General features: G+C 51.0%; 1 protein-coding gene across 12 annotated transcripts; it reads left to right on the top strand.

Moving 5' to 3' along the window:
• The first annotated feature begins 311 nt into the window (after positions 1-311).
• On the top strand, positions 312-23,685 carry Prpf40b (pre-mRNA processing factor 40 homolog B). Of its 12 annotated transcripts, none has more exons than XM_059247685.1 (26): positions 312-426; positions 8,140-8,220; positions 8,916-9,059; positions 9,310-9,375; positions 10,023-10,050; positions 10,281-10,306; positions 10,422-10,532; positions 10,832-10,952; positions 11,043-11,067; positions 11,273-11,482; positions 11,672-11,798; positions 11,881-11,945; positions 12,387-12,551; positions 12,653-12,761; positions 13,076-13,226; positions 14,818-14,951; positions 15,460-15,574; positions 15,717-15,808; positions 21,248-21,364; positions 21,534-21,671; positions 21,881-21,976; positions 22,073-22,159; positions 22,295-22,472; positions 22,741-22,802; positions 22,896-23,039; positions 23,122-23,685. In XM_059247685.1, the coding sequence occupies exons 1-26, from the start codon at positions 424-426 to the stop codon at positions 23,212-23,214; spliced, it is 2,688 nt and encodes an 895-aa protein (XP_059103668.1). In that variant the 5' UTR covers positions 312-423; the 3' UTR covers positions 23,215-23,685. The 12 variants fall into 12 exon arrangements, with proteins under 12 accessions (XP_059103668.1, XP_059103664.1, XP_059103666.1 ...); XM_059247681.1 differs by having other exon boundaries at positions 22,875-23,039; XM_059247683.1 differs by having other exon boundaries at positions 22,073-22,171.
• Positions 23,686-23,722: the final 37 nt, after the last annotated feature.

Here is a 23,722-nt window from a genome sequence, read left to right as displayed (position 1 = left end):
GACAATGCACAGGAAAGAAAAAAACCACAAAAGCCCCGCTCGGTGGAGCACAATGGTGCCCTGCAGGCGGGCGGCGGCCTCGGAGGCGCGGGCGGCGGGGCTGAGCCGGGCGCCGCCGCTGTGCGCAGCCCGGCGGGCGCGCGGTCGGGCAGAGGCGGGAGCAGGCGCGCCCCGCCCCCTGGGGGGCGGGGCCAGGACCTTGCGCGCAGGGGCGGGGCCTGGCTCTCCGTGCCGGGGGCGGAGCCGGGCCGGGCACACCGGGCCGGTTGGGGGGCTCCGCTCCTCGGCGAGAGCAACCGGAGCCCCGGCCACGAAGGGGTGCGACCCCCCACTGGCCCCGCCCTCCCGGCCGAGGCCCGGCCAATCAGAACTGTTTTTACTGGCGAGTGGGCCGAGCCGGCCCAGCTGCTCTGAGGCTCTGGCATGGTAACGTCCCCGCGCGGGGGTGGAGAGGCCCGGGGCTGTCCCACAGCGCCCCCTGCGGCCCGGGCTCGGGCCGGGGAGGCGGGGGGGCCGCCGGGGTGCCCGGGACCCTGAGGGAGGGCGAGGGGCCCGAGGGGTGAGGAAGAGGAGCCCGGGAGGGGGGTGGGGGCGGGGAGTGGGGGTAGAAGGGGCGGGGAGGCCATTATGGAGCATGGCGGGGGGGTGTGCGGCCGGGGGGCCGAGGAGGGGACGGGGAGCTGCGAGGCTCCGCGGGAGGAGGGGACGGGGATGGAGGGAAGGAAGGGTGGGTCCTGTGGGGAGAGGTCGGGGAAGAGAGAGGGCGGGAGGTGGGGGCCGCAGGGACCTCTCCTGGGCTACTTGGCGTGCCCCGGGCCCCTCCCCCAGACCCAGGCTGGCTTCTCCAAGCCCCGGGTGCCCACCGAGGGCCGGAGGGGACCGACTCCCTTCTTGCTCCACCCGTTCACAAGACCTTGCCTCCTGAGGTGAGGAGAGGGCTGCTGGAGGAAAGAGAGGCTCCTGGTTTTCCACCTCAGAGCTGGAGTAGCTAGTCCAAGGAATGGACGAGCAGAGAGGCCCCTGGGTCCCAGCCCTGGCTCAGCCTTCCACAAACTAATAACCATGTGTGACCTTGGGCGAGTCACACTCCCTTTCTTTGGGCCTCGGATTTCCCATTGACTCTTAAAAAGGAAAATGGGCGAAAATGATCTACTGAATCTCCATCAGTTCCGAAAGGGGGCGGGTTTTGAGGAGGAAATTTAAGGCCAGTGGGTTCTAGGATTCGGGGAGCGTGAAGTTGGAGAGGAATCCTTCAGCTGGACTGGGAAAAATTCCCTGGGATTTGCGGGTAGGAGGAAATTTAAACCTTTCATGGCCTCGTCCTGGTGGGCCTGGGTCTTGGGAATCCTGTTGGAGGAATGGGAGAACTCTGTAAATAGAGGAGGGTGAATGAACTCTGGCTCCCAAAGATGAGAGCCAGAAGTAACATAAGATTCTGTTCTTCAGGAGAGTGAAGAGGTGATGGGGATCAGAAACAACAAGAAGTTATATTCTAGAAAGATCCCCAGGCTCTTGGGGGGAGCTGAAGAAATGCTAGGGCTTACACATCTAGTAGAGGCTCGGAAGGGGTTGGGGGAGGGGCTGGTCCTGAGGGGCTCAGCAGGTCAGTGGAGACTCCACTGTGTGTTGAAACCAGGGTAATGCCGGGCAAATGCTCCACTGCTGAGCTACATTCCCAACCCCGATGTTTCTTTCTGATGATGGCTGCCTCTTTCTGAGAAATACATCCCTAGCCTTCATTTTATAACAGTTCCTTCAGTGAGGGAGAGTGAGTCAGACCAGGCCAACCTAGGATCACTTGGCTATCTGAGAATCTCAGGATTGTGTGAGGATTGGGAGGAAAAGATGAGGCTAAGAAATGTCATCTGTGGCACCATCCTTCCTTCCGGGATGCTGCTTTAGGGGGTCCAACTGCTTGGATTCCAAACCTGCCTCTACCAGTTAACCTCTTAGGACCATAGTCAAGTGAGTAGTCTGTCAGAACCTCAGGCGGTGATGGTTGTGCAGATTCAGTGAACGCTTGGTGTGAGTCTGGCTCGTGACAAGCAACCGTTACCATTAGCTGTTACTTCTGTCCCCTCTGTTTCTCCATTCTTGTCTTGTTCTCTCTTTGTTCTTCTGAATGCTCAGTTCTGAGATGCCCCTTAGATGTGAAGGCTGGGACTTGATTACATCTTGTATCAGGATGCTTCCCCTGGTCTCTGGTCTCAATTTCACTGTCACTCCCCAGCCCCTAAATGTGTGTTCTGTTCAGGGAAACTCAACAGGTCCGCTTCTCTCGGCTTCTTTCCTTCTGTCCTCTTGCACTGTTCACTTCAGAGTTCACAAAAGTGTTAGCGACCCAGAATTGTACTGGTATTGCGGCCAGTGAGAGGAGCAGGTGTTTGAGGAAAGAAAGGACAGTACAGGGAAGGGAAGGCTCTGAAAGTTCCATAGTCATTTACATTCATCCCCCTGCTCCGTCTTCCCTGGGTAACTGGTTGAAATAGGCCAGAAGTCTCCATCCAGTGTGAAGATGATCACACACAGCTTTCTGTCATGTAACTTTTCCTACATGAGTATTTGATACCAGCTCCCTTTCCCTAAGCCAAAGAATCTCTGCTATTCTACATGTTTCTATCACAGGCTATGCTCTGCAAACAGTGTTTTAGGTTGTATGAAAAGCCCCACCAAGGTTAGGGATCAGACCGTGTTTCATCAAAGCATTTCAGGTGGAGAGCCCTATCTAGGCAATTGGGGAAGTTTAAAAAAGAGAAAACCCAGCCCAGGAGATGGCTTAGTAAATGCTTGTTGTGCTGCCTACCCAGAACCTACAAAAATACCCACCTCCCTGTAATTCTAGCCTTTGAGGGCAGAGACTGGACTGCCAGAGCAGGGCATCTAGTAAGGCTGGCTGCATCAGTGAGCTCTGGGTCTGATTGAGAGACTGCTTTCCTCAGGGAATGAGGTGGAAGATTGATCAAGGATGATTCCCAACATTGCTTTGGGTCTCTACGTGCTCATGTGACCCCACATGTCTTCAAACATTATGAAATGGAAAAAGAAAAAGAAAGCTCACTTCTGAAATGTAGGGAACTCCGCACTGCAGTGGAGAGGTGGGTAATTTCAGAAGCCCAGTAAACACTCTTAGAGGGACATGCCACTCTGCAAAGTGGTGCACTCTATCCTGAAAGGACATAGACTGTATATGTGGGGTGTGCAATAATGTAAAAGGAACACGATCGTCTTGAACAAAACAAGAGGGTAATCGAACTGTTCCTGTACAGAAAGGAACTGAGAAGCCCTGGACTCGGGTTGGGCCAGAGTGTGGGATTGGTTGTATAGAAAGACTTTGGATGGTAGATGAAGAAAAAAAAAAGCTCTTTGTTTTTCGAGACGGTTGCTCTGCCTAACTCTGGCTATCCTGGAACTCCCTCGCTAGATTACACTGGCCTCAAACTCAGAGATCGAGGCCAGTCTGATCTACCTACCTCTGCCTCCCAAGTGTTGAGATTAAAGGCATATGCCATCATGCCCAGCTTACTAATTTATTTTTTATTTTGAGACAGGGTTTCTCTGTGTAGCTCTGGATGTCCTGGAATTTGCTATGTAGACCCAGCTAGCCTTGAACTCATAGAGATCTGCCTTTGCCTCCTAAATTAAAGGCATGTGCCACCAGCACCTGACTGTAAGTTGAGGGATTTTATGGGGTAGGCAATAGGCACTACTGTACATTCTCTTCCCCGCTCCCCAGACAGGGTTTCTCTGTGTAGTTTTGGTGCCTGTCCTGGATCTCGATCTGTAGACCAGGCTGGCCTTGAACTCACAGAGATCCCGAGTGCCTCCCGAGTGCTGGGATTAAAGGTGTGCGCCACCACTGCCTGGCACCACTGCCTGGCACCACTGTACACATTCTTAAGATGAGGTTGGAGTTGCAGGGAAGGTTGGTATGAAAAATACCTGCTTTCTCTGGCAGCCATTGTGCTTCTAAGGGAGGCAAATCAGATTCAGTCGGGGCTCATCTCACTAGCTATGAGACTTTAGTTAGCCAGTACGGTCTTACTTTACTCATGTGACAGGAGAGAAGTATTGGTGTGTGGTGGCACTCCTGTGCTGGAGGTGGAGACAAGAGCATCAGGAGTTTAAAACTAGTGTAGGCTATACAACTAAAAACAAAAGTTGGCACCTGTCTATAATCCTAGCACTTGGGAGGCTAAGGTAAGAGGGTTGTTTTCTTGCAAATTTGAGGCTAGAGCTTGAGTAGAATATACAGTGAGTTCTAGGACAGCCTCATTACAGAGTAATGCCCTGTCTCAAGGTTGGGGAGCGTGCATTTGGGGCGATTTTCAGGGTCTCCTCCAGCTCTAAATTGTGTTTTCTTGATGGTAGGCCTTACCAGTGGCCCTTAAGTTTGGTGGGACTTACCAAGACTATTCAAGTCAAGAAACAAGCGTCCATTCCAGCTTACAACTGCCCCACCTTAATTTTTTTTTTGAAATTTCTGTTACTCATTTTGGATGAATGCACGTGTGTTATAGTACATGTGAGAAGGGCAGAGGAGAAGTTGTGGAAGTCGGGTCTCTATTTCCACCATGTGGGTCCCAGGGATCAAATGCAGGTCCTCAGGCTTGAAAGCCAGTGCCTTAATCCACCGAGGTATCTCACCAACTCATTTATTACTTATTTTTTGAGGCAGAGTCTCAGCAGCCCGGGCTGGCTTGGTACTCACTACATGGCCCACAGTGGCCTCCAACTCTGGATCATCTTCTATCTCCAAGTGCTAGGATGACAGTGTTGAGCCACTGTGCTCAGTTTACCTCTGCCTCTGTTTCCATTTTAGTGGAGTTCCACTAGATGTTCTAGTTCATTAAATCTAACATGTGAGTATCCATGTTTAGTAGAGTATGTCTTAGTGCCACATGAGACAGCACGTTTGGAGTTATGCTAATTAATGCCTGTAAACTTCCAGTGGGAACTCCTGACAGGAAAGGGTTGGTATTGAGCATATGAAGGAAGGCTTGGGCTAGTGCGGTGGGTTGGCAATGTGTGTTGGCTGTGAAGTGTGTATAGAACGTAGAAGAGGTGCTCTGTGCACAGGGGAATGCCTGAGATGGGAGGAAGCCTGAGTCTGGCTGGAGCACAGAAGATGGGTATGGAAGAGGCTGGCAAGGTCATTGGCAGCCTCCTCGACCTAGCTGGATAGGGCTTTGCTGTTCACTCTCAGAACAGTAGGAAATGACTGTTCTAAGCAGGTGCTTATGGGTCTGAAGTACATTTTGAAGAGTGTATTGTAGGTACAGGTAGAAGTTGATATGAGGGGACTGGAGAGATGGCTCAGCGGTTAAGAGCAGTGGCTGCTCTTCCAGAGGTCCTGAGTTCACTTCCCAGCACCTGCATGGGGCTCACAACCACCTGTAATGACATCTGGTGCCCTCTTCTGGCCTGCAGGTATACATGCAGGCAGAACACTGTATATATGATAAATCTTTTTAAAAAGTGGATAAGAGGAGAAGAGTTTGGGAGGTCACATAGTAGATCAGATGGAAAAGTGGGTTGAGGAAAAAAATGAAATGTACCAGGACTGAAGGAATCTTTTGGAGGTAAAGCTAAGAGAACTTAGGATGTATTATTGAGGACACTGTAGATAGTAACCCCCAGGTCTCTGTCTTGGGCAGGACTGGATAATGTGGGCAGGGCCTGATAAGACTCAAAGATGACTTGGCAGGTTAAAGTAGCTCAGGGTGGAAGAGTAGAAGACAAATTTTGATTTCCTCCCGTGGCAACTTGTTTCTGACATTCTATACAGATAAGATTTCCAGAGGACAGGAACAGTGCCCTTAGTTGAAGGTAGAGAATGGGGTCAATTGTAGTAGCTTGGCACATAACTACTTAGGACAAGGTAAAAGACAGATATTTCTAGAAATAAAGGTTAGAAAGCATTTTTAACTGCCCAGGCCTCCTCGGGATAGGTTAGCTGAGAAACAGTTATAGGGTGGCTCCTGTTCATCCAAGCTACTGCCTCTCCCTAGAACTCCTGTGCTGCTTCTCAGCTTCCAGTTAGGAAGAAGAAACGCCTTTTAGCTCCATCTTCACCTTTTTAAGAAGTGTGTGAGCTGGGTGCAGGCACACTTCTAATCCCAGCACTCGGAGGCAGAGGTAGGAGGATCTCTTGAGTTCTATGCTAGTCTGGTCTACAGAATGAGCAAGGGCTACATAGTGAGACCCTGTCTTAAAAACTAACAAACACACAAAACAATAAATGTGTCTGTCTGTCTATGCACTGAGGCCAGAGGAAAGTAGCAAGCATTTTATCCATCCTTCTCTGCCTTATTTGCTAGAGACAGGGCCTTTCACTGAGTTAGGCTGACATCCAGCAAGTTCTAATGATTTTCTTGTCTCAGCCCTCCATTGCACTGTGGTTACAGCCATGCACAGCTTGTGTGCCTGTGCGTGTGTGTGTTCTGGCATCCAAACTCATACTCATGCAGCAAGTGCTCTTACCTACTGAGCCATCTCTCTAGTCCCCAAAATACTTGAAAAAGAAAAGATTTATTTTGTGTATTTAAGTGTTTGCCTACATGTGTGTCTGTTCCTGGTGCTTATGGAGGCCATAAAATATGTCAGATCCCCTGGAACTGGAGTTATATATAGTTGTGAGCTATCATGTGGGTGCTGGGAACCAGACAGGTCCTCAGGAAGAGCAGGCAAGTGTCTTAACTGCTGAGCCATGTCTCCAGCTGCCCCCACCACCAAATATTTTTGAGCAGGTAATAAAGCCATATGGTGCATATTTATAAGACACAAAATGGCATACTGTGAAGAGCCTTTTCTCCTTCTTTTGTTTCTCTTATCACCGATGTTTATACATGTGATAAAGCTTCACTGCACCTTGCCTCCCTCCAACTTACCAGTGTATCTTAAGATGTTGACATTGGCCGGCCGGTGGTGGCACACGCTTTTAATCCCAGCACTTGGGAGGCAGAAGCAGGCGGATCTTTGTGAGTTTGAGGCCAGCCTGGTCTACAGAGCAAGATCCAGGAAAGGCTCAAAGCTACACAGAGAAACCCTGTCTCGAAAAACCAAAAAAAAAAAAAAAAAAAGATTTTGACATTGATCCGTATCTTAGTAATGAGTTTCCTCATTCTCATTTATGACTGTGTAGTGTTCCATTTTATGTTTGTGTATGATGAATCTTTACTGATGGATAGTTAAGCTTATTCTCATCTGTGTTTTTAAAAATGAAGACTTTGTACATCTATCATTTTATACATCTGTAATTTCTATAGAGAGAATGACATTTTAGAATTGGAAACTTCTATATATAAATTTGCATCATTTGTTTTAAAAAATTCATTCAGTATTTATTGAGTATCTATTATGTGCCAGACCCTGCGGCAGGTACCAGGAATCCAGCTTTTAACAAGTCATGTGATCCTTGCTTCTGTGGAATGGCATCACCCTGTAGTAGGGCAAAACATACCCAGGCAAACGTTGTAATAAAATTGTGTACATGAGGAAAGTAAGGAAGGGGGTCAGATAGAGAAGAAAGTGGAGAAAACCACTTTAAATAGTGTCATGTGGTCAGCTGTTAGAGGGAAGACAGGAACACTTGGACTGTGCAGGCCTGTGTCCATGCTCAGGGTTTGTAAAGGAAGGGGGGTAGCCATCGGGTGGAGGACGGTCCGGTTGGTGTTTGGGAGTAGAAGTGGGAGCAGGTGGATGAGTGATAGAGTCTGGTTAGAAGGAAGCTGGTTGTAAAGCACTAGGGCTGTAAAGGACCAACAGCTTTGGATTGAATCTTCAACCAGTGAATTGACCAAGGGAAGACATACCCCTAACTGGCTTGAGAGACGTGCAGGAGGATGGGTTGATGTCATGGGAAGAGCCAGATGCCTGTAATAGAGCCTTCTGTGCCTCTGCTGTGGCTTTGGCAAAATGGGAACTCCCAGAATACAGATGACATGAAGGGCTCCGTCAGCTGGTGCTCTGGCTAGCACTGGAGAGCAGAGCTCTGCAGGGCTCAGGCTCAGGATGGGCAGGAAATGGGGCGTGGAAACTCCCTCCTGAACTTGTGTTTCTCTTTCATCCCTCTGCTTCCCTTCTGCAAAAGTCCATCTCTGTGCCCATCCTGGGTCCTATGACTTTTCTCTCCCTCAACAGTCGGTTCCCGATTCTGGTCCCCGGCCCCCAGCAGCGCCTGCCCCCTTCCCACCGGGGCCCCCCATGATGCCACCACCCTTCGTAAGTTTTATGTGTTTCCCTGGGCTTGGCTTTTCCAGCCTGCACCCTCAGCCCCCACCTCCCACTGCTGCGTTGCCAGCAAGGACCTGTAACACACACACCCTTTTGGTATTTGGAAGGTGGGTGGTGTTGAGCGCTGGGTGGGGAGAGCTGCTGTTAAAGCTCTAGTCCATAAGTGACAGTTCTCCCTTTTTGTTTTGTCCTTGGGACACAAGGGGGCTGAAGATTGGAGAAATGGAAGGGGAGACCTCCAGTGGGTGAGGGCTGGAGAGGCTTCTTTCTCTTTCACTATTCCTTACCTTCTCTTTATGAAAGCCTCTGAGTTCGGGCTGGAATAGCATTGGTGGTCGTGAGTTAGAAAGAACGGGAGGCAGGAGACTGGGATCCCAGCCTTCTCCCTTCACCTGAAGGTCTCTGGGGGGAGTACAGCCTCCCCAGACTGGTACTGTTCCTGTGTCCTTTTCCTTCCCCTGCTTAGGAAGCTGTGTGTGTGCCATTATGCCTAGGAGCTCCTCAGTTAGCTGTCTTCCTCAGTAGTGAAGAGGGAGACAGTTTTATGCCTTTTACTTCTCAAATGAAAGCCTTGGAATCACCTCTGGGCCAGGATGAGGACTGGGTAGTGCCTGAGATAGGTGGTCTCTGCCGTAAGAAGACAGTGTGCTCTGTTTAGTGGCTTTTTCTTTCCTCATTTCTAGATGCCCCCTCCAGGGATCCCACCTCCTTTTCCTCCAATGGGGCTGCCCCCTATGAGTCAGAGACCACCAGCCATTCCCCCCATGCCACCTGGCATACTGCCCCCAATGCTTCCGCCAATGGGGGCACCACCACCACTCACACAGGTAATTTGTTCTTTCCACGGGGAGATCTTTAGCTGGGAAAAGCATTGGGGCTTTAGAAATGGGGGGGAAGGAAGCTTCGGGCCAGACTCCTATGGATTTATCTGCTGAATGATTCAAACAGCACTCAGGCATGCTGAGTGTCCAGAACCTGAAGATTGCTTGAGAGTATGCCCCAGGCGAGGGCATACTCAGAGACTGGTCTGGCTAGCTCTTACTGACTCTAACCTTGACTGCTGGTCTGTATCTATAGATTCCAGGAATGGTACCTCCAATGATGCCAGGGATGCTGATGCCAGCGGTACCTGTCACTGCAGCGGTAAGCGCTAGGGACAAGCAGGAAGCAGGCTCTGTCTTGCACATGTGGGTCTGACTTGGAGTGCATGGATGTGGACTCTGTTCTTTCCCTCCTGTTGGGTCTGTCTGGTCCCTGGCAATTTTCCTCACATCAAACCCTCGCCGGCCACGTCCTCAGCAGTCTATTTCCCGCTCATTGCCAAAGACAACATGTTCTCTCGTCACCTCTCATGCCACACCCCACACCCTTAAAGAACACTCATTCAGATGCTCCGCGTTCTAGACATGCCAGCGGGTTTCTTCACATCACATCCTCTTTGCCTCGGAAAGAGGCAGTGGCACCTTCTTGTGCTGTTGCTCAGTGTAGTGGAGTCTTGAGTGGGGTGTAGAATTTTGGCATCTACTGTGAAGAGATGGATCTCAGGAGCTGACTCAACAGAATGCTCTCACTTGTGGAAACGGAAGAAAGGAGCTACACTGTGCGACTCCCCGTGGGGTCTGAGTGCACAGCCCTGGTGGGGTGGAGGGATAGCACTGTTAGAGGGCCGAGATCCCTGGGAGCAGGACACACAGATCCTGGCCTGGCCTGCTTCTCCATCCCCCATGGCCTGGGTCCTGGGGGGCCACTGGGCTTGGCCCCAACCCTTCCCCCTCCTCTTTCTTCGGCAGACGGCTCCGGGTGCGGACACCGCCAGCTGTGAGTCTTCTGGGGGCCTGCTCCCCCCAGGCTCGGAGGTTGGGGGGCACAGGGGAGAGGGGACCATGGACTGGAGCCCACGCTGGATCATGCCTGTTGGGATGCCAGGGATTTTGGGATGTTGATGGGATCAGAGGGGTATTTATGGGACGGAATAAGGGAGGAGTGAGTGGGGAGAAGATGGGGGTTTGAGCAAGGGCTTAGTAGGTTTCCTTTGGCTTCTTTTCTAGCTGCTGTACCTGGGACAGGCCCTCCGGTGAGTGCTTCCAGCTTAGGTCTCTGGTAGAAAGTGGGAGGCTGATGGTTAAGTCTTGAGGGTGAGGAGAGGTTTTGGGAAAGGAGCCTGACCACGGTTCTGTGCCTCCCCCCAGAGGGCCTTATGGAGTGAGCATGTGGCTCCTGACGGGCGCGTCTACTACTACAACGCTGAGGACAAGCAGTCCGTGTGGGAGAAGCCCAGCGCGCTCAAGTCCAAGGCCGAGGTCCTAAGTGGGGCTTTCTGGCTCTTCCTCCCTTAGCTTCTCTGACCTTTCCAAATCCTTGGCCTTCCTTGAGTCTCTAACCATATTTATTGTAGTTCCTCTGACCCCAAGATCCTTGACCACCTCCATGCTCCTTGGAATTACCGCCCTAGGCTCTTAGGAAGTCCACTTTTCCCCATTCAGGCAAGGCCAGGTGGCAACTAAAGACTACTGTGTCCTCTGTTCCCTGGGTCCCCTGAGCTCCCCTGACAGGCTGGAGAGCGCCCAGCTGCTAATGACTTCTGACCCTCCTCTTACAGCTGCTGCTGTCCCAGTGTCCCTGGAAAGAGTACAAATCAGACACAGGGAAGCCATACTACTACAACAACCAGAGTCAGGAGTCCCGTTGGACCCGGCCCAAGGATCTGGATGACCTGGAGGGTGAGGGGCCCTGGAGGTAGAAGGGGAAGACTGGGCAAGGCGACTCTGAGTCCTGTGCTACTCTGTGACTGTTACCTTTTCCCCTTGCAGCCCTAGTCAAACAAGAGTCTGCAGGGTAAGTGACTTGACCATGTATCCTTCTTGGAGCACCTGGGGGAGGGAATGGGTTCACCAGTATCCTTCCTCAGTGGGAGGAGGAGTCTTATTTCTTTATGGGGTCAGCTGCTTTAGACCCAGTCTTTCCCAAGCTAGAGCAGTTGGCCCACCCTACCTTGCTGTCCTCGCTTTGGTATACCATCACCCTTTTGGCTTGCCTGCAGAAAACAGCAGACCCAGCAGCTGCAGACACTACAGCCACAGCCACAGCCACCTCAGCCACAGCCCGATCCTCCACCTATACCCCCCGGTCCCACCCCAGTGCCTATGGCCCTCCTGGAACCTGAGCCAGGTCGAAGTGAAGATTGTGATGTGTTGGAGGCTGCCCAGCCTGTGGAGCAGGGGTTCCTGCAGCGGGAGGAGGGTCCCAGCAGGTGAGAGCTGCCCCTGTGTGTTGCAGCCTCATTCTCCTCAGAGCCTTGGGAGGGACATTGGAAGAGCTGAGCTTGACCTCTGAAGGGCTCCCTGGGGAGCAAGAAAAGGACAAGACATCGCTGAGAGTGAAGGGCACTGAAAACTCTAAGGATTGTGGGCCCTGTGGCTGAGTCCCTTCTCCTCTCCAGTTCTACTGGACAGCATCGGCTACCACAGGAAGAGGAGGACGCTAGGCCTGAACCAGAGAGATCCAGCCTCAGTTGGAGCAACCGGGAGAAGGCAAAGCAGGCCTTCAAAGAGCTACTGAGGGACAAGGTGCTTGGTGTGGGCTCCTAGGGAGGTCCTGTGGTGTGTTTGAAGGTGAGCAGACTCCAAGATCTATGCCTCTCTGTTCCAGGCTGTCCCTTCCAATGCTTCATGGGAACAGGCCATGAAGATGGTAGTCACTGACCCCCGTTACAGGTAGGCTGAGTAGAAGGGGATAGCCCTTGTTCATGAAAGCAACGGGGCCAGGATGTTGAACTCAACACTCAGGCCCCAGTGGCTGGGGTGGAATGCAGGAGAAGGAAAAGCTAGAGTAGCTCTGGGATGCGAAGAGGGAAAGGTACAGCCGTGAGATCTTAGTGAATGAGCATTGGCTTGAACTGAACTAAAATTAGGGAAGAGAGGCCCTACCAAGACGTGTCTGATGGTGACTTGAGAACACCTAAGCAAAAGGGCTCAGTATTTCTTCCCCTCTCTGCCCATCCCTTCCCATATTCTGAACACCTGTATGCTAAGTCCGTGCATGGATCCCCAGCTTGGTGCTATGGAGACCTTTCCCCATGTCCTGAGACCTGCTTTGTGGGCTGTGCAGGGTGATTCAAGCTGTGTCCTTCCCTGTCTTCACCTTGTCCACTCCAGTGCCTTGCCCAAACTGAGTGAGAAGAAGCAGGCATTTAATGCTTACAAGGCACAGCGGGAGAAGGAGGAGAAAGAGGAGGCCCGGCTGAGGGCCAAGGAGGCCAAACAGACCCTGCAGCATTTCCTGGAGCAGCACGAACGGATGACCTCCACCACCCGCTACCGGTCAGAGGACTGTATTAGGCTGGGCTGGGGCTCAGGAACCCTGAGAACACCCACGTGCAGGGTTCTGTTTTCTACCTACTGACAGCCCGTGTGCTCCACAGGCGGGCAGAACAGACCTTTGGGGACCTGGAGGTCTGGGCTGTGGTCCCTGAGAGGGATCGAAAAGAGGTTTATGATGATGTCCTCTTCTTCCTGGCTAAGAAGGAGAAGGTAATGGTCATAGTCACTGGCTGGATTCTCCTAGCCCTTAATTTCCTGTGGATCATGGCTGTTGATTTCTCTGCTCAGCCAGCATCCCTTCTGAATTGAAAGCTGGTGTGGAACTTTTACCTTCCCAATTTCTGCACTGGGCCTATAATTGCCCTGGGTGGGGGAGGGAAAGGAGGACCCTGGTCTGTGACTTGGAATTCCTCCTCTTTCCTGGGACACCAAAGTCCCAAGTCTGGCCCTCCTAGATCTAACCACCTCCTCTTTCCAGATCTCCTTTGCCAGCCCTGCCTCACTTTTATCCTGTCGCTTTCCAGGAACAAGCCAAGCAGCTTCGGCGTCGAAATATCCAGGCCTTGAAGAGCATCCTGGATGGGATGAGTAGTGTCAACTTCCAGACCACATGGTCTCAGGCCCAGCAGTACCTCATGGACAACCCCAGTTTTGCTCAGGACCAGCAGCTGCAGAGTAAGCCTGGCTGTCTGCCCTTTGCTCACTGATCTGAGACCTCAGAGCCTGTCCCTGCCTGTTGACTAAAACCCTAACCTTTAGTCACTGCTTCTCTTGGACTCTGGGGTCCAGTGTTTGAGATCGTCCCTCTGGTCTGCTGCTGTGTCTGTCTGTGTGGTGGTGCTAGGGATGGTGCCCTGGCCCTTACATATATTTTAGTAGGGATGGTGCCCTGGCCCTCACACGCGTTTTAGTAGGGATGGTGCCCTGGCCCTTACATATATTTTAGTAGGGATGGTGCCCTGGCCCTCACACGCGTTTTAGTAGGGATGGTGCCCTGGCCCTTACATATATTTTAGTAGGGATGGTGCCCTGGCCCTACATATATTTTAGTAGGGATGGTACCCTGGCCCTTACATATATTTTAGTAGGGATGGTGCCCTGGCCCTTACATATATTTTAGTAGGGATGGTGCCCTGGCCCTACATATATTTTAGTAGGGATGGTACCCTGGCCCTTACATATATTTTAGTAGGGATGGTGCCCTGGCCCTCACATATATTTTAGTAGGGATGGTACCCTGGCCCTTACATATATTTTAGTAGGGATGGTGCCCTGGCCCTTACATATATTTTAGTAGGGATGGTGCCCTGGCCCTTACATATGTTTTAGTAGGGATGGTGCCCTGGCCCTTACATATGTTTTAGTAGGGATGGTGCCCTGGCCCTTACATATGTTTTAGTAGGGATGGTGCCCTGGACCTTACATATGTTTTAGTAGGGATGGTGCCCTGGACCTTACATATATTTTACATCAGCCTCTATCTTTTTGTTTGTTTGTTTGTTTTGTTTTAACTTTTTTATTTTGTGGTGCTGAGAACTGAATCTAGGTACTCAGGCAAGTGCTAAATAAACTACTGAGTTCTACCCCCAGCACTGGGGTCCACTGAACACACCTGAACACACATGTGTGTCTTGGATAGAAATATGAAATCCTCAGAGGTGGCGGTATCTCTGCTCATGTGAAGATGGTCTTAAACTGTCTTAGTATTGTGGGCCTTAACTGTAGTAAGGAATTACTGGCTTGTGGTCTTGACAGAATAATTCACCCTCTAAAGCTGCATCAAAGCCTGATTGACTTCCAGTTCCCTAAGATGTGATGCCTCAGATTCTAAGATAACTAGGTTTATATAGTGGTTTCTAAAAGCTAAATTCATCAGTTGAGTACTTGCTAATTTTTTCCATGCAATTAATACTTTTCCCCAGGAACTACCACTAGTGACTGCTCCCAAATAGTTCTGCTTCCCTTTTCTCCACCCCATGAGAGCCCCTAGCCACCCACAGGGGAAGCATTCTTAAGAAATGGGGTCTGGCTGGGCCGTGGTGGTGCACATCTTTAATCCCAGCACTCGGGAGACAGAGGCAGGCGGATCTCTGCGAGTTCGAGGCCAGCCTGGGCTACAGAGCAAGATCCAGGACAAGCACCAAAGCTACACAGAGAAACCTTGTCTTGAAAAACCAAAAATCAAAAAAAAAAAAAAAAAAAAAAATGGGGTCTGAGGGGCTGTCCCACTGGTACGGTGCCTGCTGAGCCTGCTCCCTGCACGTAGACATGGACAAAGAAGATGCACTGATCTGCTTTGAGGAGCATATCCGAGCTCTGGAGAGAGAAGAGGAGGAAGAGCGGGAACGGGCCCGGCTTCGGGAGCGGCGAGAGCAGCGGAAGAACCGGGAGGCCTTTCAGGTATCTTCCTACTCCTGGGGTCGGAGTTAGCTCAGCTCTGCTCCAGAGTCTGTAGTGCCTTGCCTCTGAGTGGTCTGTGGACCAGCCCCTTTCACGTCCTCTAAGGCCACTCTGCATTAGTGCCCCTTCAGGGAGACAAGCTGTTTGTACCACCCTCAGACATGGGTGCCAGCTAGACCAAGTGTCTTTGCCTTTGGGTGGGAGCCACACAGTTTGTCCTCAGCTGGGGAGCAGTAGTAGTGGGTTGACTAAGCTGGTCACAGCAGGAAATTGAAGCCAGGTCAGGAAACTGTGCAGCCTGCAGGTTTCTGCTTTACTGCCTGCAGACTGGCTTATTCTGTTTGTATATCCATTTTCCTCCTTTTGTAGTGTCTTTGCCTCCTCATCTCTGCCTCCTTTGCCTGAGGCCCCTGCTTGTCCAAGTCTGCATCCCCTTCCCTCCTCCCTAGTTCCTGGCCGTGCTTCCCTCCTCATCTCATTCTCCTGTCACTGACCTTTTCCTCTTCAGACCTTCCTGGACGAGTTGCATGAGACAGGGCAGCTGCACTCCATGTCCACCTGGATGGAGCTGTACCCAGCAGTCAGCACTGATGTCCGCTTTGCCAACATGCTGGGCCAGCCGGGTAAGGCAGCCAGGCTTCCCCTTGTCTGGTCTGGCTTCCTACCTGCCAGCCTCTGCACCCCACTCCCTGGTCCTGTCCTTGACCCCACCCTGGGCCTTGGGAAGCTGCCGCCCGCCAGGCCCCCATCTCTCCCTTTCTGCAGGCTCTACTCCTCTAGACTTATTCAAGTTCTATGTGGAGGAGTTGAAGGCTCGATTCCATGATGAGAAGAAGATTATAAAGGACATTCTTAAGGTGAGGGAGACCTGGTGTTATGGATGGACAGAGACTGGGTGTGTAAGCTCTACTGTAGACCAGGACTCCCTAAGTAATGTTTTTCAGGAAAGGGCAGCTTGCACTGGGGATGAAAATAGACACATTTTTCTGGCCAGATGTAGTGATGCATATTAGTATTCCCAGCACTTGGGAAGCTGAGGCAGGAGGACAGCCACAAGTTCAAAGCAAGTCTGAGCAATAAAGTGAGTACCAGCCAGGTTGAAACCCTGTGTCAGAAAAATAAAAACCAAAGCAACAAATCATCTTATGTTCTTAGGAGCTCATGACCTAAAACAAACTTGAGAACTATTAGCCAGGGGCAAGTGTTACTACAGAGACAGGAGTCAGAAGAGTTGACAGTGACCCAGTGACCTCACCATCAGGAACGAGTAGGTGGGAGAGGTAGAATGTTGTAAGCATGGGGTGCTACAGGAGCAAAGGCAAGTGGATGGGAAGGGTATAGCAGGCCTGAGAAGCAAGCACAGCTAATTGTAAACTCATATCCCACAGTCATGTTCCTTCCAGCCTGTAGGGTGTTTGGAAGAATTTGGAACTTACTGCTAATGTTTTAAAATCAGATTTCACAAAAATGTGGTTTGTTTTGGTTTTTGAGACAAGGTCTTATGTATCTCAGGCTGGCCTTGAACTCCCAATCCTCACTTCACTTCCCACATGCTGGGATCATAGGTGTGCACCATTGTGCCTGGCTGCACATCAAAATCCGCATCTTCAGTGTCTCTTACCAGTCTGGGTGGTCTGGCAGCACTGGGCTCATTCTACAAGACGTGCCATGGACACTGGATGAGGTGCCATGCCCTCTAAGGGAGAGGAAGAGGGTGAGGAGCTCCTCCCCTCCTCTTTACTGTCTTCTCAGTGCTGGCAAGTGCCAGCTGCTATTTACTAGCCCAGGTGCCCTGCCACTTTCTTTACTGGAGAAATAGTTGTCCGTGTCTGTCAGAGTCACAAATGTGAGTAAGCAAGTGAAGGGAGCTTTGTGTTCCAAAAGGAAAAAAGTGTATTTCTTTATGGAAGTAAATAGTATTCTAACATGTAATTCTAATAGTAATTCAAACATTCTAAAAGTAAATACTATTCTAGTAGTCAAATAAATAATATGTGTTTGATGATACAGCCCAATGCGGTGACTAGCAGTAGGACTTGGGGTGAAAGCCCTTATGTGTTGTGTGAACTTTTCTAAGCATCAGTTTCCTCATCTCAAAAATGGGGAGTGTTCCACCAAGGGACACCCGGTTACCGAAGATAGTGACTTGGTGTCTGAGTTGAGAGGGACATGGGGTACTGTTAGGTAGATCACCTTCCAAAGCCACGGATGTTGCATTGTAATACAGTTACCTGTTTAATGTGGAATTAATAAACCAAGTGTAGCGGCTCACACCTTTAACCCCAGTGCTTGGAGGTTGAGGAAGGGGGATGGTGAGTTGCAGGTCAGCCTGGGCTACACAACAGACCCTATCTCTAAAGACCTGAAAGAATCCCCCAAGAGTTGAATGTTTCAAAATTACTCTGAAGTGAGATGCGCCATGTTGTCCTGGGATTTTCTTTATTTTTCTGGAACCACATGCCCACTAGAGCTTTGCAAAGGGCTTTGGATGCTAAACCAAGAGGAGGCTTAGATTATTATCTTGTAAATGGTAACTCTGGTGGTGGTGATGAAGTGCTTCCCAGTCTGCTTGTGTCCTTAGGGAAGTGCTAGTGAAGAGGTGGGAGTTCAGCTCCTCACGCAAGATCTTAAGTGAAAACAGTACTGGAGCTACAGTTTTGAGCTCACCCTTGTCCCTGGACTCATCCCTGTTCTGTTATCAGTGCTCTTTGATACAAAGGTTTGATACCGTGATGCCAGAGACCGTGTTAGAGGGATGGAAGAGGGTAGGGGGATTACTATTCAGGCAGCCATTGCAGGGTCTAGTTGGCAGGTGAGACAAGAGGCTATAGATTCCTTGACATACATGTGGCACATTTTGGAGGTTGATCTTCCCTTATTTTCTAGAAGAAAAGCTTGTATCTCTTGTGCATTGAGGTGCTATAGGAAATTTTTATTAAAAAATATTTGTTAAAAAAGTTGAAAGTTGCCGGGCAGTGGTGGCACACGCCTTTAATCCCAGCACTCGGGAGGCAGAGCCAGGTGGATCTCTGTGAGTTCGAGGCCAGCCTGGTCTACAGAGTGAGTTCCAGGACAGGCGCAAAGCTACACAGAGAAACCCTGTCTCGAAAAACCAAAAAAAAAAAAAAAAAAAAAAAGTTGAAAGTTGGGCTGGGTGTGGTGGTGGATACTTTTAATTCCAGCATTTGGAAGGCAGACAGGTAATCTCTGAGTTTCAAGCCAGCTTGGTCTAGAGTGAGTTCCAGGATAGCCAGGGCTACACACACACAGAGAAACCCGGTGGTCTTGGGGGGAAAAAAAAGTTAGGCTGGTAAGATGCCATAGTGGGTAGAGGATTGCCGCCAAGCCTAGTGACCTTAGTTGGATCTCAGAAATCCTCATTGGTAGGAGAGAACCAATTTCACATGCGTGGCACATGGGTACCCACATATACCCACATATACACATACAAAATAAATGATTTAAAAATGTAAAAGTTAAAAGTGACCTTTGTTTTGTTTGTTTGTTTTCTGGTTTTTCAAGACAGGGTTTTTCTGTGTAGCTTTGGAGCCTGTTCTGGAACTCACTCTGTAGCCCAGGCTGGCCTCGAACTCACAGAGATCCGCCTGCTTCTGCCTCCCGAGTGTTGGAATTAAAGGCATGCGCCACCACTGCTTGGCTTAAAGGTGACCTTTTTTATATGTCCCTCTGACCTCAGTTTTGATCAAAGGGTTATCAAGGTCACCAAGAACAATTTAGAGATTGCCAAGGACTTGTTTAAAAGTGTTTTCAAGTCTGACCGAGAACTCTAACATTTATAGATAAATAAAATAGATAAGAAGATGGGGATATTTAAAATGTTTTTCTTTTCAGAAAAAAGTCAAAAGTTTAAACTCAGTGGGATAGAACCACTAAAGTAGAACAGCCAGATCATTCTGTGAAGTTCAGGGAAGGGTGGGAGGTGCAAGGCAGGCGGTGGGTGGCAGCACTTAATTAAGTACTAAGGATTTTAAGCAGTGAGAGGTAAGCAGAAAGAATTGGCTGCAGGGTGGATCTCTGTGAGTTCAAGGCCAGCCTGGTCTACAAATCGAGTTCCAAGACAGCCAGAGCTACACAGAAAAACCCTGTCTTGAAAGCGCGCGCGCACACACCCACACCCACCCACACACACCCACACCCACCCACACACACCCACACCCACACACCCACACACACACAGGAACTGGCTGCAGAAGACAAGCATTCCTGGGAAGTAACTTTTAAAAGCAACCAGGGCAGGAAGGAATAAAGCAAGTAACATATCTTGCACAGGGTGATCCTGCAAATTATAAATACCTATCTTGAGATATAGCTACATTTTATTACTTAACATTTAGCCAAAGTAACTGGTAGAATGGCCTGCTGGGCTCCTGTCTACACCACCTGAGAAAGCAGTTATTTTGGACAGCTCCACTTTCTACTCCTTCATTGGCGCTCCCTCCCAGCTTGGGGGCAGGCGATCTCAGTTCCCATGGCCCATCCATAGTCTCATCTCCTGGGACAATGCAGGACCCTGAGCAGATAGGAGACTGGAGGTCTGGGCCAGAAGATTAACGATGGGTGTGGGAGGGAGTGGTGCATTAGAACAGCCAGGTGGTATGGGTCTGAAATCAGCAGATGAGGGGCGGAACTGCTAGGGAAAATGTAGATCAGGTAAGTAAAAAAAAGCCAGGCAGTGGTGGGGCACACCTTTAATCCAGCACTTGGGAGGCAGAGGCAGGCCATCTTTCTGTGAGTTCCAGGACAGCCAGGGCTACACAGAGAAACCTGTTTCAAAAAACAGAAACTAATAATAATACAAATAATAGTATAAGGGCGATTCTCAGGAACATATGTATGTGTCCACACAAGGGAAGTTAGAGAGGCCACAATACAGGAGTCATGGAGAGGAGAGTACTGCATATATTTCACAGTGAAGTAACTTCTGGCAAGTTTGTCTTGTGCTTCTGAGCCTCAGTTTTATCCTCTATAAATTGGGGAGAATCTATATACCACATTGTAAGAAATAACATTTAAAAAAACATTTTGTCAAGTGTCTTGCTTATAACAGACTCTTGATAAATGTTTATTTCTTTTCCCTGTGCTGTGTCCAAGGAATTGAAAGTGAGGAAAAGAAACAGCTAGCTTGAGAAGCTAAAAACAGGATGGCGGGCTATCTAAGTAAAGGGAGCTGTGTGTTCCTTGGGAGGACAGTGAAGAGGATGTAGTCAAGCCTTCCCTATGGAGGGACTGCTAGGGAGGTGATGCTTGCCGCACAAGCATAAGGGCTTGAGTGTGAATCCTCAACACCACATAAAGTCTGGGTGTGTTTGCAACCCCAGCATTGAAGCAGGGCAGAGACATGATCCAAGCCTGATAGTTTAGCCAAAATGGAGAGCATCAGTTTCTGTGAGGCCCACAGTCTCAAGGGAGGTAGACTGAGCTGTATACCCAGAGTCCTCTGGCTGTGTCCTCACTCCTACAGAAAGAAGGGTATGCTTGGAAGGGCTGGAGCCTGACTCTTGGGGAGAGCAAGAGTCTGCACCTGGCATCAGCAAGTAGGGAGACTGGAGGAGGCTGTCTGTGTGGAGGGACAGGAAAGCTGGCCTGTGACAGTGTTCCATTTACCTCTCATGTCACTCTTTCACCTCAACTTCACTGGGACATGGAGGCTTTTTGACGAGAAATAGAGCCTGGCCATGCACTCAGATAGTGGGCATGTTTTTAATATTGCTGGAGAGTGACACACTCGATGGCCAACAACTCTTCCAGGAACTCGGCAGTCAGGGTGGGTGTAGTGCTTGGAGCCAGATTTGGGTGAGACCTGAGATACCACAGGGCAAGTGCTTGCATTTCTCTTGTCTGCATCAAATGAGAGGCTGACCTGACAGAAGAGAGGGTTAGAGGAGATGGGTCAGGCACCCAGCAGAGAACCTGTTACATAGTGAGCACTCAGTACGAGAGGCAGAGGGTACAGCCCAGATGTTAGGAATGCGTGGCAGCTTCCATGAGCAGCAGGAAGGTCCAGCTGTGGCCAGAGGAAAAGATGTAATTGTGCAAAACTCAGTCATCTATCAAGACTGAAGAAGCTTCTTGACTTCCTTGGCTCCACATGACCCACACAGGTCGGAAGGGGCTGAGAGATGAGGACTTGGCCTGGTTTCTAAGGTGTGTTACGAGTCTTGTGGGTCCTCTGTGAGGCCAGAGGCTTGAACGCCCTGCAGCCTGATCCTCTGCCTGTTGGCCTTGGGTCTTGGGCCTGTGGTGCCCCTGGCCTTCACGCACTGCTGTGCCCACAGGACCGGGGCTTCTGTGTGGAGGTGAACACAGCCTTTGAGGACTTCGCCCACGTCATAAGCTTTGACAAGAGGGCTGCTGCGCTGGACGCAGGCAACATCAAGCTGACCTTCAATAGTGTGAGGGGATGGGCAGGGCTGGGTGGTTCTCACTTATCCCAGTGTCTTGCTCCTTCTCACTACCCTGCTGATTATCTTGGGCTTGGGGAATGATGGCCGGAGTCCAGACCCCACCTTCCGACCTCTGACAGTATGTATGCCTGACCCTGTTGTTTCCCTCTGCCCCCAGCTGCTGGAGAAAGCAGAGGCACGGGAGAGGGAACGGGAAAAGGAGGAGGCACGAAGGACGCGACGCCGAGAAGCTGCCTTTCGAAGCATGCTGAGGCAGGCCGTGCCTGCCCTGGAGCTGGGCACTGCCTGGGAAGAGGTCAGGAGCACAGCCTGGCCCCAGTCACCCTCAAGCCTGAGGGCAGCGGAGCTTCTCCACCACTGAGGGCCCACCCCAGTCACAGCACAAGCCCTGGGCCAGCTCCAGTTCCCTTCCTTCCTCTGCCCCAGCCCTGCCCAGTGCTCGTGGCGTGTCCAAGCTGGGCCAGGCAGGGCCTGGTCTGATCAGCAGTGCTCTCCCCGTTCAAGGTCCGTGAGCGCTTTGTGTGCGACTCAGCCTTTGAGCAGATCACCCTGGAGTCGGAGCGGATCCGGCTCTTCCGAGAGTTCCTGCAGGTGCTGGAGGTAAGGCACTTGGCCACCCGAATCGGGTATCCTAGAAAAGGCAGGCCTCGCTGGGACAGGAAGGGAGGTTCTCACCTCTCCCTCTGCCTCTAGCAGACTGAATGCCAGCACCTCCACACCAAAGGCCGAAAGCATGGCAGAAAGGGCAAGAAACACCATCGCAAGCGTTCTCACTCACCCTCAGTGAGTCGGCAGGTAGAGGGACGTGGGTGAGGCTGGACTGTTTCCTTTCTTGGCTCTGGACCCTGTCCCCAGCTCTCAGGTGAGGGCTTCTAAAGGACAGAACTCTGGGCTGACCTGTGTCTCTTGTCTGTCCAGGGCTCTGAGTCAGATGAAGAGGAACTGCCCCCACCATCCTTCCGGCCCCCCAAGCGGAGGCGGCGGAACCCCTCAGAGTCTGGCTCTGAACCCTCATCCTCACTTGATTCAGTAGAAAGTGGGGGTGCTGCCCTTGGAGGACCAGGCTCCCCATCCTCCCACCTTCCCCTTGGGCCGGGTAAGCGGTTTCTGGGAGCCTGTGGTCCTGACTCAGTGGAGGCACAGCAGGTCCTAGACCCCTCGAGGGCTTAGGAAGATGGGAGGGCCTAGCGACGGGCGAGATTTCCCATCCCTGCCCAGGCGGGCAAGGAGCTGGATGGAGGAAGGGAAGCCAGATTCAGCCTTCTTCAGACCAGGAGCCAGAGTCTAGAAAGAATGTGCAGGGAAGAGGATGAGCCTTCTCTTTCCCCCAGTGAGACTTAGTAAGGATTTTTTTAAATCTATAGATCATGGTCTTCGGAAAGCCAAGAAACCAAAAAAGAAAACTAAGAAGAGAAGACACAAGTCGGTGAGTAGAACTCTTGAGGTCCTGGAGTCCATTTTATCTGCCTTCCAGCGGTGCTGCTCAGTCGTCGCTCAGATGGGCTCTGAACTCTTACAGAACAGTCCTGAGAGTGAGACGGACCCCGAAGAGAAAGCTGGGAAGGAGAGTGAAGACAGGGAACAAGAGCAGGACAAGGACAGGGAGCTCCGGCAGGCAGAGCTCCCCAACCGCTCTCCAGGCTTTGGAATCAAGAAGGAGAAGGTGAATGGATGGACCTGGCTTTCGCCCCAGCCTGTGACACACTGTCCAGGGGGCTCAGGTAAGCCACACCTTTGCTCAACAGACAGGCTGGGACACATCGGAAAGCGAGCTGAGTGAGGGGGAGCTGGAGAGGCGGAGGCGGACACTCCTACAGCAGCTGGATGACCACCAATGACCCCACGAGCTACTTTCTGCCTTGGGACTTAGTGAGGCAGTGGCCCCAGGGCCATCCTCACCATCTGCCTCAGACTCCTCGTCTGTCTGGTCTGTGTCCACTTTCCCTAAAGTTACCCACCCTAACACACTACTGTTAGCACCTCTCAAGGTTGCTCTTGGTGTTCAAGGGTCCCCTAGTTCTCAGAAACTAGTGCAGTCCTTGCCCTTAGCCCCAGACCAGAGATGGGCAGTCTATATCACATGGGGTGGGTGATGCCAGTAGCTAAGAAGTGTGAGAAGGGGTTTCCAGGAGAGACAGGCTGGTGGACACAGCCTGGGCGGCAGAGGGCAGGGTCCTCACCCTCTAGCATCAGTGCCTGCTCTTGCCTGACCTGGCCCTGGGGCTCCACCACTGCTTCCTCTACCCCTGGGACCCGATGTATGTGTTCTGTTCTTGTTTTTTAAATAATATTTATAACATGATCTACAACTACTTTGTCCTCTTCATGTGCTAACCACTGGAGAGC

The sequence above is a fragment of the Peromyscus eremicus genome, chromosome 20, assembly GCF_949786415.1.
Source record: "Peromyscus eremicus chromosome 20, PerEre_H2_v1, whole genome shotgun sequence".
Taxonomy (NCBI): domain Eukaryota; kingdom Metazoa; phylum Chordata; class Mammalia; order Rodentia; family Cricetidae; genus Peromyscus; species Peromyscus eremicus.
This window is presented reverse-complemented; position numbering and strand designations above follow the sequence as displayed.